This window comes from Maniola jurtina, chromosome 10 (genome assembly GCF_905333055.1).
Source record: "Maniola jurtina chromosome 10, ilManJurt1.1, whole genome shotgun sequence".
Taxonomy (NCBI): Eukaryota; Metazoa; Arthropoda; class Insecta; order Lepidoptera; family Nymphalidae; genus Maniola; species Maniola jurtina.
The window spans coordinates 12,708,723-12,727,858 of record NC_060038.1 but is presented as its reverse complement, the minus strand read 5'-3'; the positions used below and the strand labels follow the sequence as shown (position 1 = coordinate 12,727,858).

Below are 19,136 nucleotides of genomic sequence, written 5' to 3'. Positions count from 1 at the left end.
GGTCGATTACGGAAAAGCTGCAAAAATGGCGATAATGCCACGGTGCGTCAGTGCGGGCAGGCCTGTGTCCATCCGCAATATCACGCTCCGTGGGAAGCTGGTATTATTGGCTGACATTCTTTCAAAATTGGCTATTTAGTCGCTGGTCATTCGATACTAGGATTTTATTCTTTATTAAGTATTGACTAGTTAGTTATAGTAAGCTAGTTGCAGCAAAATAAGTATACTTAATATTCCCATAAATTTAGATTTTATTTATTTACTTAATATTATAACAACCCTGCCAAGTTATTTATGAATCTGATTATTCGTATTTATAAAAAAAAACTTACTTTGTACTTTTTAATGCAACATGACTACAAGGTCAAGATCTGATTCCGATGTGTCCTAGTAAATGTGAAATTACTTTTATTAAGTAATTCATACTATTATATTATGTATCTAGCAAAATAAAGTGATATTAATGTATTAATTGTATTTTATATTATAGGGGAAATATTATGAGTAAAAAATTATAATTAGGTACTAAAATAGGTAGGTACCTATTTACTTACTTTAAAGTTTAAATACTCATTAAATTTTTATAAACAACTGCTGTCATTTTATTTATAAATGTCCAAAATCCATGTTGTATAAATTTACTCTTGTGGTTTAGTAATAATTTCCTCTCACTTGCACACTGCTTTTGTACAGTGTGATGATTAGCACTGCTTCCGTTCCAGGACAATGCCACGTAGGAACCCCTAGGCCTAAAGGGTTTTAATAAGCTAGCCCACTTCCATTTTAAACTATGAATAAAAAAAAAAGACTATGTCATCATTTACCACCAGATGAGACCACAGGCAAAGGCTAACTTGTAATAGAATAAAAAAAAAATATTTCAGATTTCTATTATAGAAAAACAACAACTAAGTCAGCTGAAAAACAAAAAAGATACAGGGAAAGAATTAAAAGAAACCCTGAAAAGTATGAAGAGTTTAAAAGAAAGCGACGGGAGCGTTATTATGAGATCAAAAACTTTGTGAGGGATTCCACATTGAAAAATGAAAACAAGCAATACATTTTAAGGTCAAGTCAAAGATAATATAGGAAAGATAAGAAGAATAGCGTACGGGCAAGCACAGTGTGGGACGACCTCCTGCCCGCTGGTCCGATGACCTGAAGAAGGTGGCGGGGAGCGGGTGGGTGAGGAAGGCGGAGGACCGTGTTTGGTGGCGCGCTCTTGGCCTATGTCCAGCAGTGGACGCGTACAGGCTGATGGATGGATGGACGAAGAAGAATTTATATTTAAACGAAACACAAAAACCTCCATACCATAGTGTGCATTGTGGTCTTATAAGTGGAAGTTGTCAGGTTCGATTCCTGGCTAAATTTTAGATATGGGCCTGATGAGAGTTATTTAGCACCCTACAGTGATATTTTTTTAGTATGCTGTAGATGTGTTACACTGATTAGGGATAGCTAGTTATGGGTATTAAGAGGGGTCTCTCCGTCACTCGCTCCATACAAATGTAGTTCCAATTTCATTTGAATATTAAGTAACTAAAGTCCATGAAATTTTGCAACATGTTCTAGAACCTAATATCTATGCCTGGTGCTATGTATAAAGTCCATTTTGTGATGTCAACTTTGACAATTAGTGTAATAATTTAAATTAACGTTAACTGTGCATAGTTAACTAGATCTGGCAAAATTGTACATATATTCTTACGACTGATAGAAAAATTAATTTCTTACTTACTTGTATTGTTTATATATATTTACTTATTACATATACATTATACATACATATATTTTAAATTGTGAATTTTTATATGGTCATATTTTTTATAATTTTAGAGTGTGATACTTTGAACAAGCCGAGATGTCATGGCTGGGCACGCAAGTATTATCACAAAGTCAGTGATAAATACCCTAAATGCACACTTTGTAAAAGAGTTTTCAAAATTGGCAATGGTGGCAACGTGAATCGGCATTTAAAATATAAACATCATGATGTTTACTTTAGAGAAACTAAATTAAAGGAACAACTAAAGAAGTCAAAAATTAAAAAAAGTAAAATGTTTACTGATAACAGTGCTGTACAGAATGATAAAGCACTTAAATATTATAATTTTAACAGAGATGTAGATAAATGGCTGATGTGATGACAATTTTACAAGTTATAAAATATGTATATATATATGAAACGATATTATACATTGTATATTTTTCAAAAATTATGCAGTCTTTTATTTTTTCCTCATCTTAATTCGTCGCTTCAAAGCGTCAGGTACGCGAGCACTATAATATTAATTAATTGTTTTTTTTTTTAATTAAAATTAAAATTTTATACTTTCTTTTTTATGCCGCGATCCAAACTTGAAATGGGCCCTGAATGGGCCTAATAACAACATGTCATTTAATTAGTGTGTTTTTTCAAGGCGGATACAAAAATCACATTTGAAACTATTTTGACAAAAACGGCCTTTCGTCTTGCAACCTCTGCTTGATCACTGGACTGAGGAATAATTTTGTTTCCACACGTGTAATGTATGTATGAAGTCGAGCGAGCATAATAAAAGAAACTAGAAATCTAAGTGTGAAGCTCGTCTGACTTCATACATACATTACACGTGTAGAAACAAAAAATATTTTTTACTTTTTAGTGTTCGTGGTTATTGAAGTCGGTTTTGTTTTATTTATTGATTTTTTTTTATTTCACAATTTTTAGTGGCCCCACTGGACTAAAATATGCTATGCCTAGTTAAAAACCTGCTCTTTACTAAGCTATTACACTGATCGCGAGCAATTTACTCTTATCCATTGAGGAGTTCTGTTCTCCATCACCGAAGATATTCATCAGATGTTCACCTTTATACGAGACCCAAGTAGGTATAACCTTTCAAACAAAAAATATAGGTCCAAATCGGTCCAGGCGTCTTTGCGTAATCGGAGAGCATACATTAAAAAAAAAAGATTCCGACGAATTGAGAACCTCCTCCTTTTTTGAAGTCGGTTAAAAAATATACAGACACCTACTCCAGTGTCACCCGGCAGCTTATGAAGAGCATTCACGAGAACACGAAAAAGTTATTGTGGAAGAACACAGAAGTAAGTAAATGTACAGCTGAACATTTACATACAGAAGTAAGTAAATGTTCAGCTGGTCGATTACGGAAAAGCTGCAAAAATGGCGATAATGCCACGGTGCGTCAGTGCGGGCAGGCCTGTGTCCATCCGCAATATCACGCTCCGTGGGAAGCTGGTATTATTGGCTGACATTCTTTCAAAATTGGCAAAAATGGGCTTGAATACGTAAAAAAAGTTATTGTGGAAGACGTAAGCAGAAGTAAGTAAATGTTTACGGAAAAGATGCATAAATTATATTATTACAATCTCAATCGTTGTGATTGGCCAAATTTATGGTATTCTTGCTCTTACAATGCATTTCAGCTGATAGCGGAAGAGTATCGGCCAATCAGAGGTGATAGCGATCGTCACACTGCACTAGTTACAAAGACAAACGCATATTAGAACTTTTATAATACTATTTTAGGAATTAAGTACTTATTAGAAACTAATTAAGTAGGGCGGGAAGTTAAGTTAAGTCAAGCTTTAAAAAATATTTTTTTTTTTACAATTTTAGGAAATAAAGACGATCGAAAACGTTGGAGGAGTTGGACACGAAAGTACTATTTCAGAGTAAATGAAAAATGTATAAAATGTAAACTTTGTAACCGTTTATTGAGAATATCCTGTGGTAGTACTGGCAACATACACCGCCACATAAGATTAAAACATCCTTTTGTTTATTTTACTGAGAATAAGCCAAAAGCGTCAACAGAAAATGACGATTCTAGCGATGAAGAAACTGATAAAGCTATAGAACACGAATTAATTAAAAAATCACATAAAATAGCATCGAAAGAAAATAATCAAGTTAAAGATGGTGCTGCAGTCGAATCTAATTTTCATAACAGTCTAAATAGAAAACCTGATGTGGATAAGACAGGACAATCTGTTACATTATTTATGAACACACGAAAACGTAAGAACTTTTGTACTTTTCTACAATTGTAGTAAAATGCTTATTTTACTATAACTTTATGAATGAATACATGATTGTTAAGTAATTAATAACTATGCTACTCATAATTTAGTCTTTTTTATAATTTTAGAACGTGATACTTCGTATAAACGGAAATATTACAGTTGGACACGAAAATATTATCGCAAAAGTGATAAATCCATTAAATGTGTACTTTGTAGAGGAATTTTCAGCAATGTTAATAATGGTAACATACATCGACATATTAAAAATAAACACCATGATGTTTACTTAAGTGAAACTTGTTCGAAGGCAACCACTAAAGAAGTTGGAAGTGACGAAACTAACCTTAAAGTAACTGAAAATGCTGTAAAAGAAATATTCTATATCAAAGAGGTTGATAAAATAGTAACCAAAGACAATGCACAGGATGACGAGGCACTTGAATCTAACATAGATGAAAGCCTAGCTGATATATACGATGTGAATGAGACTGAACAATCTCTCGCACTTGCAGAAAAAGTGGCAAATCGTAAGTTTCTTTGTACTCAATATATATTACTCAAAAGCAATTGTTAATCATCAATCTAAAATCTGTTTGCAGATTTAGAGACTGGTATTTAAATAACAATGCTTTATTATAGTAGTTTGTATTATTAAGTTGTTAATTACTTACTCATTGAAGTATTTACTGTGAAGTAATTAACCACTTAGTAAGTTGGTAAGTACAATTCACATATATTTTAAATGTTTTATAATTTATGCGATTTAATAATTTTAAGGGAATATTGACCGGAAAAATTGGAGTTGGACACGAAAATATTATCGTAAAATAAATCATAAATTGATAATGTGCAGAATTTGTCACAAAATTTTGAACATGAATATACATCGGCACATTAGAAATAAACATCCAGATATTTATCTTAAAGAAAATCCGATACCTCAGGAGTCTATCGTCGACGAAGAATTGAGGATAAAAAATCTATGCGAAAATAGTGCAGTCGGAACACGTAAGTACCTTTATAATACTTGAGCATAAAATAAACTGCTTAGTGTATTTGAGACTATAGATATCAACAGTATAAAGGAAGATTGAATTTAATAGTAAAACATGGTTTATCAGATCAGGGGTGTATGTAGGAGTGTAAGATTTAATCCAATAGTATACCTAAGCTTCTGAGATTTGAACAGCATTATCGAATTTTTTTTAATGCGAAAATAACAACAAATAGAACTTAAATAAACACGATATTTAAGTGACTTGGAATAATAATACTCAGTTTTTATTTTTAGGTATGACCAAATCCTGTTTTTGGAATTTCTTTGAAATGGTTGAACAAGATCGAGTGTACAAATGTATGTTTTGTCAAAAATCTGTCGCCGTATATCCAAAAAGCGTCGGCAATCTGAAAAGGCACATTGCTAATGTCCACAAGAAACAATTTGATTTAATTATGAAGTACGAAGGCTTAGAAACGGAAAAAATGATTAGCTCTGCAGCATGTGGATCAGAAGGTAATAATTATTCTGTGGCAATGATGCCCGTGACTTAGACCGCGTTATCCACAGGTTTTTTTTTTAAATCCCGAGGGATTTCTTCCGAAATGAAAAGCAGCCTATGCGTTAATCAGGGTATAAGCTTTACAAATTTCAGCCAAATCGGTTCAGCCATTGTGGCGTGAAGGAGTAACAAACGTCTAAACGTACAAAATTTCACATTTGTAATATGATTAGGATATTAAGTAACTATTTATTTTATTATTAATTATTTAGATTATTAATAGGTTATCAAGTTCTATCTTCTAGCCAGATTTTGCTCTTTTGAATGCCATATAAGCCTTTTCTGGTATAAAATCTATACTCGTCCACGATCTGTGTTTCCTACCAGTTACAATCCGGGTATCTTTAAAACAAGAATAAATAGGCATCTTCTAGGTAAACGCGTCTCATCTAAGGCTACATCATCACTTTCCATCAGGTGTAATAGTGGTCGAGCGCTTATCTAATTCTATATCTAATGAATTTAAAAAAAAACCATGTTTGTCTCCGGGAACTGGAAGCAAGTTATCTCAGTGTATATTTATTTTTGGCTTTTTAAATTAAAAGCAATGTTATTTCTAGATCCAGGTGCGTCAAGCGTTGAAATAGCATTCTTGAGTTTGGATGACGACGACACTACAAAACTCAAGTGTTCGAGATGTGACGTAGTTCTCGAATGCACAGAAGAAAAATGGGATTCTGTATTAATTCAGCACGTTCTGGAATGTCAAACGAAACCAGAGCCAGTGCAAACAGAATCCGATGCGGAAATTCTTAAAAACATGGAAGAATAAAGTGAAAATTAGTGTAAGAAGTTGGTAGGCTAAGTTAAAATTAACTTACTCGTAGGTACACTTCTTCGTTGTTTAACGACATATTGTATTGTAGATAAGAAACATACTACTAGTATTATATTTTATTGTTGTAGATCTAAAACTATACCAGATATCGATTTGTGTCTCCGTTATCTAGTTCCACGAATAAAAAATTATGATAATACAACTTTAAATTATTTAAATATAACTTTTATTAGAAACTCGATAATTTAAAGGATATTTCGGGTCGATAATTTAAAGGACTATACTAATTGTACTCGTCTAGTTATTTAAATGTTATTGTACTTACCTATATTATGTAATATGTATTAATTACTAAATAAAGACTTCGTGCTACTATCGAGATATTTATTCAAACAATAGTAAATTATTAGAATTTTATTTAACAAAGTTAAATACCTATTAAGAATGCCGTAGGAAATTCGGAATAGAAAATACTGACTCTACTTAAAAGAGGTCCAAGTCCAACAGTGGATGCATAAAAGCCGATAATGACCAGTTATTATATAGCTAAGCAAGTAAATGTGGCGGAATTCTCAGGGAAAATATTTTTTTATTGTTTTGTCTGTGTATCGCTCGTGTACTCTTCTAATACTTCCATACGATACTTTCGAGCGCAATGTACGCGCGTTTCCTGTATGAAATAAATGATAATAAAAAATATTTAAGTATTTCATTTTAACTTATGGGGCGTTTAAAAATCTTGTCACATTCATGAAATCATTTTTGATCAATTTTCAGAGAATGGCTATCAATTTATACCCACGCAAAGGGGTAAACATTTGCTGATGATAAACGGTTACACGTATTCCCAGATGAAATTGTCAAACAACTATTATTGCTCTAAGAAACAATCGGCCAATTGCAGGGCGAGGGTGAAACTAGATGAATATGGAAGGATAGTCAACTCTGATTACACCCACAAACACCCGCCACCGACGTATGTGCAGACCTCTTCTGGACAGTTTTACAAGTTATAAAATAATAAATATTTTTCAAAATTTATACTGTCTTACACATTCGAGTGGAACCCCACGTGCGTTATTGCTCCTGGACAAAATAAGTGTAAATGAAAAGTATGTATTTCATGGAGGCAACTTATGGGGCCATTAAAAATAATTTTCCATTTATTAAATTACATTCGTATAAGTTTCAGACCATGGGTATCAATTTATACCCACGCAAAGGGGTAAATATTTACTGATGAGAAACGGTTACACGTATTCCCAGCTGAAATCGTCGAACAACTATTATTGCTCTAAGAACCAGAAGGCCAAGTGTAAAGCGAGGGTGAAACTAGATAAAAATGGAAGAATAGTCAGCGCTGATTACACCCACAAACACCCACCACTGACGTTCTATATGCAGGCCTCTTCTGGTCAGTTTTACAAGTTATAAAATATATATTTTCCGAAATGTATACTTGTCTTTTCCTTCTTCCTCATCGTTATGAAGTACTGGCCAATAAATCCTGTAAATGGCTTCCGAGACGGACTTCCAGGACGGAAGGTAAGCACGAGATTTTTGCTTGAGTCAAGCATGTCGAACAAAGTTTGCTAGATGCTTGAGTCAAACATTTACGTACTTGTCCGTGATTAACACGATTTTATATTTTTGCTCGACTCGACATTCGGCCAGTGTTCGAGAAATGAGAAAAGTGCTTCTAACTGGCTCAAGCTGCTCGACGGGCGTGTGACGGTCACAACAGTTGCAAATAGAGGGCGCTTCTCACTCATACCAACACATCGATCAACTGACTTCAATACGAACCTAAGCCAGTCGCCACTCACGACGCTTTCACTAGATGGCAGCACGAGTACCTTACAGCTGAAGCTCAAGTAGAACACGAAAATCTGAATCGCACTATATACCTATCGTAGAACTGCTTCAGCAAGCAAAACAAACTTAATGCTTGCCATCAAGCCGTTTAACCGTCTCGGAAGCCCTTTAATTAGCTAAAATGTTTGTTTGCAATAAAGTTACAACTAAAGATCGACCTTAGGAGTCCCGACTTAAAAAGGACACTGATCACTGGAGACCGGATTATATGCAACATAAAAAGCTTAATATGCATGCAAATATGCATCAAAATCCTTGAAATATGCACGAAAATTGGCAGAATATGCAAAATGAAATGATAAATTTTAAGAATCCCCATAAAAAAGAGAAAAGTAAGTATTCATTTTTTTTATTTCAAAATACGACATTATAATTAGTAAATTATTTTTGGATAGGCGATAATAGGTATAGTAACATTATATGACGTTAAAAAAAGCAATCAAACATTTTTCTAATTCGATTGTGTCTACGATCATTTAGAATATTTTTGTAACTGGAAAAGGTTCGCTCCACATCCACTGAGGTAACTGGGCAGAATTTGAACTTGGGTGCTATGTTAGCACTTATAGTTTCTGCCAAAAGTTCTGCCGTCCCATTAATGAAACTATCAATTTGACACAAATTTTGAAAAATGCAGTAAAAAGTCACAATTATTACTCCATAGCTAAGCCCTTATATTTTGTGACCGATATTGGTCGCATTTCGGAACGCAGAATGAGTAAAAAATATTGTAAATGTACCGATAATATGCATCATAACTAGATCTTACGTAAAATTTGCTATTACCCCTGAGAATGGCTAAAATATGCAAATGCATATGCGAATATGCAAATGCATATAATCCGGTCTCTACTGATCACTTTATCTAATTATACAAAAAAAAAAGAATGTCTACTCTTTTAAAATCGAGCATATAGTGTGAAGTGTGAACTGCATGCGCATTGCGCAGTAAGTTGACAATTATTGTGCTGCAGTGTGTCAACTGTATTCCAACTTTTTATTATTTTTTATTATTATTATTTACTGTATTTATTTATGTATTTATATATGTATGTATATGTATGTATTTTTATTATTTACTGTATTCCAACTGCACCAACTAGACTGATAAACAGGCAACTGTAAATATAACTACTTTTCAGGTTATTTCAGCTACAAGTTCATACCGTCCCTCCGTGGGAAACAATTACTAATGTTCAATGGATACACATTTTCACAGAACAACCACGCGAAACGCATGTTCTACTGTTCGAAGAAGGACAGCCACTGCAAATGTAGGATCAAACTGGGTTGCGACGGAAGAGTGGAATCAATCAAGGATTACCATAATCACAGGCCACCGAAGTATGCGAGGAGTGGCGATGGATCATATTTGAAGATTTCTTCGTAGCAAATTTTTTTAAATTTCATGTTTGGCTAGATGATTTCGACAAGTATGGCAATACTATTTTTATGTTGGTATTCCTGCGAGATTGGTAGGCATGATTGTATTTACCAATACCAATTGTGCGCGGATTTTAAAAGCTGAATGGCTATTGTGATAGCGAGAAAGATAGAGGAGACTAAAAAATTGGTCGGAAATGCATTGCGTCTTGTCATTTGAAAGAGTAAGTTGTGAAAGGGTGCTGTGTGTGGGTTAGTGTGAGAGTTATCTTGTCTTGCTGTTTATTCGGTAAGTCTTTTGGGTATCGTTTTAATTTATATAGATAAATGTGATTTAACATTAATGTAATTTTACTGTTGGTTAGAAGGTTGAAATAGGCGCTGTATGGGATGATGAGAAGGCAGGATAGGTTAAATTAGCGTTTTCTAGTTACCTTATACTTAGTTAAGTATTTTATAGTTTATTTGGTCTGATGCATATTGTATAGCTAGTTATAATCTCTCGTGCCATTCTATGAGTTTTTTTACAAAAGCTTAGGAAAGATAATTGATTTATATAACATGATTTTTTTCGTAAGTGTAGTACATGGAAAAAATAGTGTAATCAGTAATTGTGTCATAATAATATTATAGTAATTTGCATTTTTATGATCTCCAATTTTTTAAATCACCCGCTTCATTGCTATTGTAATATCTATGAATCCAAAATAATCTCGTATTTCGACCCAATAAAAATGGATGGTGGGGGTAGTTGGATTTTACCGATGACAACTTCGTTGTGTCGTCTCGCACCAAAGTCTAATCATCATGACCACCATTCATGTAACTTGCTTGTTTCTACACTTCAAGTATCGAGTTGTTTCGCATATCACATGATAAACCTAATAGTTGGTTATCATTGCGCTTGCCCCACTTGAGCGTTAAAGCTAATATGTGTCATTTGTGGCACAACCCAAAAAAGGTTCCAGCTCAGCATGATGCTGTATGCCTTGGTACGTACCCGTCTCTAAAAACCACGAAATATAACTCAAAATTTAAAAAACCCCCGACTCAAAAACCTCTATAAGAAAACTAGAAAAGAGCTGATAAGTTTCAAACGGCTGAACCGATTTTCTTCGATTATAGCTAAGAACACTCTCGATCAAGCTACCTTTCAAACAAAAAAACTAAATTAAAATCGGTTCATTCGTTTAGGAGCTACGATGCCACAGACAGATACACAGATAAACAGATACACAGATACACAACTCAAACTTATAACACCCCTCTTTTTGGGTTGAGAGTTAAAAACAGCAAAGTCTCCACTGGCAAGTTTCTTGCAGAAGTTAGCAATCGTGACAATGAATTTGTCACGATTGACGATGAAATTCGGATGGCGCCTAGTTCTACTATTTAATGATTTGAAATGAATTCATACTAATTAATGAACATGAGCCCCCGCGTCAACCCGGTGCGGAATAGTGCGGGTGAGGTGCGGGTGCGTGGGTCATCCCCTCGCCTCATACCCCGTTTGCCATGTTGACCTGTTGCGAACTATAACTTCTTCAAGTTTTAATGCTAGTTAATGCAAATAATAATCTCAAGTTTGAACTCGTTTGAGAAATGTTTCAAATGCCTTTTGTTTCAGATATGCATTACCAATTTATAGACACAAGAAAAGGCGGCCGTTTGCTAATGTTAAACGGTTACACCTATTCAAAGCATAGCAAAACGATGAACTATTATTGCTCGAAGAAGGATCAGCGTTGTAAGGCCAGGGTCAAACTGGACGCGGACGGCAGGATTCTGTCGCACGACTCACAACACAAACATCCACCGCCGCAATATGCTGTGACATCCACGGGATATTATTTAAAGCTATCTTCATAGCTTATAAATTATGTACAGACACCGTTGGAACTGGATAGTATTAATAAGTACGTTGATTTTATTATAGGAACTTGAAGTGCGGAACTGACATAAAAAAAAAACTATAGAAAATTAATTTTGATGTTTTACTTTCACCATAACCTTTTATTTTATAATGATCATTAAGTTTTGTTTTAATTCAACTATCATTCATCAACTATTTTCAAAGACTATAATTTAATCTGTTAGCTTGTTTGATGACAGTACTACCAGCATAGCTTTCGTACAAACATTTAGAGATTTAAGTCATTTAAAATCGCGACCAGAATCGCGCACAACTAATTTCCGACAGCCGCGGTAGTGTTTCTAAATGGGGGCCTCACAGAGAGTGCAAGATGCCTTCTGATTGGTCAACGTGAAAACCCTGCCTCAAGTGGTGAGCGCCATTTGTTATCAACCTTTGACAGCATCTTAACAAAAATAGGGGGCGCTAACATCAGTTTACCGTGTTTCAGGTCCATTTGAATACCAGTTCATTAGAACAAGGAAAGGAGGAAGTTTGCTAATGTTCAACAAATACACGTATTCTAAACGTGGAAACACTCAGAACTACTACTGTTCCAAAAAAGACCAAGGGTGCAAAGCTGGTGTCAAGTTGGACGAACATGGAAATCTGATGGTTAAATCATTGATCCACGAACACCCCCCGCCGAATTATTATATTACGGATTCTGGGACGTATATTAAATTATCGTCTTAAGAACTACAATAAGTTCCTGTGTACAATGCTTGATCGCGATCACCACGAAGTGCAGCAGTTATAAGTATGGGTGGTTCACTGACTCGCTAGGTACTACACGCAGCTTGAGCGCAGGCGCACGTCCAATCCACACCGCACCTGACTGCCGACTGCCGGACTGAGGTCACCCAACCCACCACAGCTCGTGTCGTGAGACAATGCGCTATATAGTATCTAATTCTATTGTATAGGTAGATACAAAGTACAAACACTACTTCCTGAAAAAGTATCAATCGTTAAGTATCGACGCATGTGGCAGCGAGTGTATTTCATAATAATCAGTAATTAATTAAGTAATTAATGCATTGTTACGTGAAGTGTGATGTATACGTAGTCCCTATGAAAAAGGACCCCGGATGAGTTCAAAACTAGTCGGGCTTGCACCGACTAAATACGTGGGTATTGCCGTAACATTCTATACATATAAAGGAAACCACTTACGATAGTTTAAACATTAAAATTAATGCATTCATTAAATCAAAAAAAAAAAAAAACTGTTGTAAGTTTTATTATCATACATCCATTGACTTTGATCTTATATAATGATATATGATATGAAGTAAATAACTTACTTTATATTAATCTATGTGAACTATGTGAAAAAAAATTTAATTGGCTTTAGAAAATCTCAGAACTTATTGAAACCCACTCACGTTATGTCTTTGGTTGTGTGAAGTTGAGTGTCATATTGAATGTGCGTGAGTTAGCGACTGACCGCTCCGATCACACACAGACGCAGTACTTAATGTATGTTCACATGTAATCACAAGCAAAGTTCACGCGCGTGAATGGGAGTGGTGCGTGAGTTAGCGACTGACCGCTCCGATCACACACAGACGCAGTACTTAATGTATGTTCACATGTAATCACAAGCAAAGTTCACGCGCGTGAATGGGAGTGGTGCGTGAGTTAGCGACTGACCGCCCCGATCACACACAGACGCAGTACTTAATGTATGTTCACATGTAATCAAAAGCAAAGTTCATGCGCGTGAATGGGAGTGCGCGCGCTTGTGACTGAATGCTCCGACACACACACTGACCCAGTATGCATAGGTAATAGGTATGCATATATATATATATATATATGGTCGGCCTGAGAATTGGAGAAGCAATTCCGCGAAACTATTGCATCAAAAACCTGTCGCACTTATGACCTTTTCCTATTTCTATACACACCTCACATATGTGCATAACCGTGCCATGCGAATATGACCATTAAGGTGCTAAACGAGTTACGGCTTTTGACTGTACACATTGAATCACAAGCAAAGTTCACGCGCGTGAATGTATGTAAGTTACACCTACCAAAATAGATTTGTATTGTTTTATTTCAGTTAATTACAAGTTTATCAACACGACCAAGGCTTCTTTACTTATGTTAAACGGCTACACTTTCGGTAGACATAGCAAGTCTCAGAACCATTTCTACTGCTCAAAGAAAAACCAGGCGTGCAGAGCAAGACTGAAATTGGATGCGAATGGCCTCATAGTGAAGGATAAGTCGTTTTTAATCCATCACCACCTACCGCCGAGGTACTTCCGGTTACCCTCTGGGTTTTATGTGAAGTTATAACTGTTAAGATTTCTAATTAATTTTTTTTAAAGATAAAATTAATATTTTACAAATTACAAACCTCATTTAAAAAACTACGCTTATTGATTTTAATTTTGTTATTTTACCCCTTTTTAATTTAAATATTATAAACAAGTGTAAATTAAAAATTTTCAACACCCCCGACAAATCATTTTCAAATCTTTTTCAAATAAATAATTATGTAGGTATATCTAGGCAACGTCCATCTTGACAGCTTGACATTTGTCAATTGACACTTGAATATTATGAACCTAAGGGTTATCTAACCTTCTTTTCTACAAGAAAACTAGAAAATAGCTGATAACTTTTAAACGGCTGAACCAATTTTATAGCTAACAACACTCTCGATCAAGCCACCTTTCAAACAAAAAAAAGTAAATTAAAATCGGTTCATTCGTTTAGGCGCTACGATGACACAGACAGATACACAGATACACAGACACACAGATACACACGTCAAACTTATAACACCCCTCTTTTTGGGTCGGGGGTTAATTAGAGATGTACCTACAGAATCTTTGGGATACCTATGTACTTTTAAACTAAGAAAGTACTTAGGATATTTTACCACAAAATCAGTTGATTTGTATGTACGGTCGATCGAGTAGCAATTCCGCAAAACTATTGCACCAAAAATCTGTCGCACTTATGACCTTTTTCTATAAACACGCCACACACACCTGTCGCATGTGCATAACCGTGCCACGCGAATATGATCATTATGGTGCTAAACGGCCTTTGTTTAAAAAATATAATATTTGCATGCCAGAAATGGTTGAATACATTGGACTCATTGTATACTCTTTTTACCACCTTTTGTACCTGATGATTATGATTTGACTGTACATTTGTACAGTCATGCATGCATACAACATGCATACAACTTGTATGCGAACTTAAAGGTTCAAACAAATCATCTATTTCGTGGAGTGTCGCTACCCACTCTAGCGTGATGATAGATCGTGATCATTCAATTGGAGAGCATTTCTCACATCAGTGTATCAGAGCGCCACGAAGCGCCGTTCAGTGTGCGCGTCTTTATAATCTTCACTCCGCTCGCCACTGTTGCACGTCCGAACGTTATCCTATGCCTTGGTCAGAGCCTATCAGGAGGCGCCCCTATGGCTTAGGAGGAAATTGCAATCCGATCTCTGCAATAATTTCTGCGAGCCAGGTGGAGCTCCGAGCTAACCATTCCACCCGGTGGCAGGATAGCAGCCAGTACGGTCTACGCAACATACTCTATCCGAAACTATATACCTAAATTAGTTACATCACAAGTCACCACACTACGACATTTAAAAAAAAAATTGGTTGTCTGTAAAGTCGGTTTACTGACAACAAAGGCCGATTGTGCTTCTTTGTCGCTCGTTATGCGTTCTCGCTTGCACTTCAAGCCTTACATGGAACACCTCAGAGCGAGGTAACGCCGCATGAGTCATGTTTTTTCGTGCGTGCAGCCGGCTCTATCGAATTATAAGACGTTGTCACGTCAAAATTATTCATATTAATTCTACAAGGTTCTTAACATTACTAACCCGCCAAACTGGTGGGCCAGTTTGTTGGAGACATTGAGTTTCTAATCCCGGTATCTTTCAGTCTGTCAGGACTCTTTGAAAAATGCCATAAACACTAAAGTTACTCTTAAGTAAGTACAATTTTTTTATGTTATTTTCAGGATTAGACTACAAATTTATCAAAACCGGGAAAGGGTTTGTACTAATGGTTAACGAGTACACTTATTCCAAGGATAGTAAGTCCCAAAATTACTACTGTTCCAAGAAAAACCGTGGTTGCAAGGCAAGGGTGAAGTTAGGGCCTCAAGGCATTGAGGTGAAGGTGATGGAAAATCTGGTTCATGACCATCCTCCTCCGAACTTTTATAGGTCATCGACGGGAGTGTACTTGAGATTGTCCTCTTAAGTTTCTTGCTACTATGGAGCTAATATAAGTTTTAAAAACGTCTAACTATTCTTTTTATATATTTTTTACTATTTAGAAAGAAAGAAAGAAAGATACAAAGAAGGTTACATACAACTAAGAGTTGTTTATCCCGACGTTTCCTGCACTTGAGCATTAAAACCAACATTAGCTATGTAATGTTTCCATAAAAACATGCGTGGTTATGCAGTGCGAAGGAGATTTCATCGCTTTACATAAATGTGTATAATTTGTGTTAAGTATAATTTTGAATTGCCCGAGAATAAATGATAAGTAAGTACATGTAATTTGTTAGTTTTTACTGACAGCAATCAATATTGCTCCAAAAAAGAAATATCACGTAGAGCCAGAGTGAAATTACAAGATGTTTGACCATCGACCAATTGGACCAGAACGACACGAGGTGAGTAAGAAACCCTACGCACTAGCGTTTATCCAGTGTAGACGTTCGTGAAACGCATGCGCAGTGTAGACAACAAGCAACAACGCGACGCACGCGCTGCTTTATAACCTAGACGCTGCGTTAAACCTGTCACGCTTACGCAAACGCTGTGCTAGGTAAACGCAGCGTACGCGTCGCGTTGTCGCAGCGTATGCTGGAGAAACGCAAGTGTCTAGGGGTAGTGACTATTGCAGTGCATGTGTCAATAATATGAAAATGACTCTGCACCGATTTGTCGCATCATAACCACAACACGACGGAGTAGTTAGTCTGCGCTTTGAGTTCCTAATCTCGATGTCTCTCAGGCAGTCCAGTATATAGAAGATACCCTTAACAAAGAAATGTCTCACCTAAAATCTGCTTTTTCTCTGTAATTTTCAGTATTGGACTACCAATTTATTACAACCGAGAAAGGGTCTGTACTAATGGTTAACGAATATACTTATTCCAAGGATAATAAGTCCCATAATTACTACTGTTCGAAGCGAAGTCGAGGCTGTAAGGCAAGGGTGAAGTTAGGGCCTCAAGGCATTGAAGTGAAAATGATGGAAAATCTGGTACATGACCATCCTCCACCGAGGTATTATAGATCTTCGTCGGGGGTGTATTTAAGGGTGTAGAGTTTCCGCTACTAAAGGCTACGGGGCGCTAACTACTATTACTAAACGTCTACTTTTTTCTACATCGCAACCGCCGCGTCATCCGTCTACTTTTATTTATTTATTTATAGACTAGCCCTTGGCTGCAGCCAGACCTGATGGCAATTGACGATGCAGCCTAAGACGGAGCGCGCTTGCGTAGAAATGCATATTCACTCTTGTCTTGAAGGAATATTATAATTAGAGGGAAAAAGTGATACAAACAATATTTACGAGTAAAATATCCTCATATTTGATTGTGATTTGTCATAACTTTACTTACCTTAATGAATAAAATAATAATTAATTTCTAAAGGCAGAAAAGGCTAAGCGGTGATAATAATGTTTGAGAACTGAATAGCGAATAGATTTACATTTGAGCTTTTTTGATGTTGAAATCTTGAGGTAAAAGGTAGGTAAATCTTTTTAAATTTAGATTCTTATAATTCAGACGCCTCTTGTGAGGTGCACAATGCTACCTAAATTAGCTACGGCCATATTCTAAGTACAACAAGTTACATGAAGAATTGCTATGGGAAAATAGTCTTTATTTGTAAAGAAATAGGATTTTTTGTCTAGGATTGCACTGTGTGTGGTATATCGGAACAAGAAGGTCATCTAGTTTGGATATGAAGAGTCGTGCTCACTGTTTACATACTGTTCTGTCTAGGATGGCGGGACTGGGATACATCCCAATAGAAGAGAATAAATATTTATTCAAATAAACTTACAAGTGCTTTTAAAGAATAATTTACCACTGGGGTACCATTCAGCGTCGAAAGCAGTTATCTTTTGATCGTTTAGTTCGATGCAGTGAGTTGTATATTTTTAAGTAATTATATTATGTTTTTGTGTTTATCTTTTAGTTACTAGGACATAAACTAGGTGTACATATTTTTCATGTTCAATATTAATAAAGACATTTTTCAAACAAACAAAAAAGTAATTATATTTCAATAATACAAACATAATTTCTTTAACAAAAGATAGTTAAATCGCCTTAAAAAAATTATGTTACAGATTTCCAGTTCATAGAGATAAGTCCAGGACGACGTTTGCTAATGTATCAAGGATACACTTATTCGAGTAGTAACCATAGGAATTACTATTGCTCCAAAAAGGATAGGGGTTGCAGAGCAAGAGTGAAGTTAGATGTGCATGGGAGAATTGAGGTTATGAATCCGGAATACAGCCACAATCATTCTCAGCCAAGATACTCTGTGACTTCGACGGGCATTTACATGAAGATATCTTCATAATAATTTATGTGAGACTCTGAAAATAAATAACGGAGGTTAAGATCTAACGAGCGCATGCTAGTTCTTTTCCCACTCGTATCACGACGGCAAAGAGGATATCTCTTTTCCGTCATCCTTTAACAGGGCTCTCTCCGTCACTCGTTTCCACTCGTTTCATACAATCGTAGTTCCAATTTCATTTGAATATTAAGCAACCAAAGTCCATGAAATTTTGCAGACATATTCTAGAAACTAATATCTGTGTCTGTGGTGTTTTAGATTTTTCTAAAAATATGTAGTTTTAAAATTACAGGGGCTCCAAGATTTGTATGAAAATTTTTAAGACCGCGTAACTTTGAAACCGAATATTTTAACAGAAATCTGGAAAACCACAGACATAGATATTAGTTTCTAGAATATGTCTGCAAAATTTCATGGACTTAGGTTGCTTAATATTCAAATGAAATTGGAACTACGATTGTATGAAACGAGTGGAAACGAGTGACGGAGAGAGCCCTCTTAACTGAAAAGCCGTTAACCGATTTTTTTTAATTTATCAACAAAAAACCTAGGAATTTTCAAAACCTAATGTTTCTAAAAAAGAATGATATGTAAGACCAAGGTTTTCAGTTAGTTTTTAGGTTAGGATTTGGCGATAATTCAAAAACAATTTTTTGGCAGATAGAACGGCAGTTTGAATAAACAAAAACTGAGCGTTGTTCTGTCACTGTATATCCAAAAATAATTTAATTTAGACAGAGTGGGAATAGAGCAAGCATTCTTTCGCTTGGTCTACCTCTTTAGTAGATATAGCAATATCTATTTTGAAACCGTCTTAGAATGATGTAGTTATGATGATTATTATCATTGCTACTTGTTTCTTTTAGTTGTTTCATAATAAGTAAATACTTCTTAGAGATTTATCTATTATAAGAAAATTATTTTTATTTTTATCCATATCCGATTAAATATTTCTTAATATTATGTGGTCTCAATTATCCGAT

The 19,136-nt window shown here is 35.4% G+C and overlaps 1 protein-coding gene and 1 long non-coding RNA gene across 2 annotated transcripts; one reads left to right on the top strand and one right to left on the bottom strand.

Annotated features, from left to right (window-relative positions):
* The first annotated feature begins 25 nt into the window (after positions 1-25).
* On the top strand, positions 26-7,071 carry LOC123869105. The gene is made up of 8 exons (XM_045911843.1): positions 26-100; positions 885-1,021; positions 3,014-3,093; positions 3,629-4,030; positions 4,161-4,562; positions 4,813-5,043; positions 5,327-5,548; positions 6,155-7,071. Exons 1-8 carry the CDS (start codon positions 26-28, stop codon positions 6,364-6,366), a joined length of 1,761 nt encoding a protein of 586 aa, XP_045767799.1. The 3' UTR covers positions 6,367-7,071.
* Positions 7,072-7,131: 60 nt separating this feature from the next.
* On the bottom strand, positions 7,132-15,848 carry LOC123868985. The gene is made up of 3 exons (XR_006796785.1): positions 15,836-15,848; positions 14,755-14,756; positions 7,132-7,638 (listed from the first exon to the last, which is right to left on the bottom strand). It is a non-coding gene; the product is annotated as an uncharacterized LOC123868985 (long non-coding RNA).
* Positions 15,849-19,136: the final 3,288 nt, after the last annotated feature.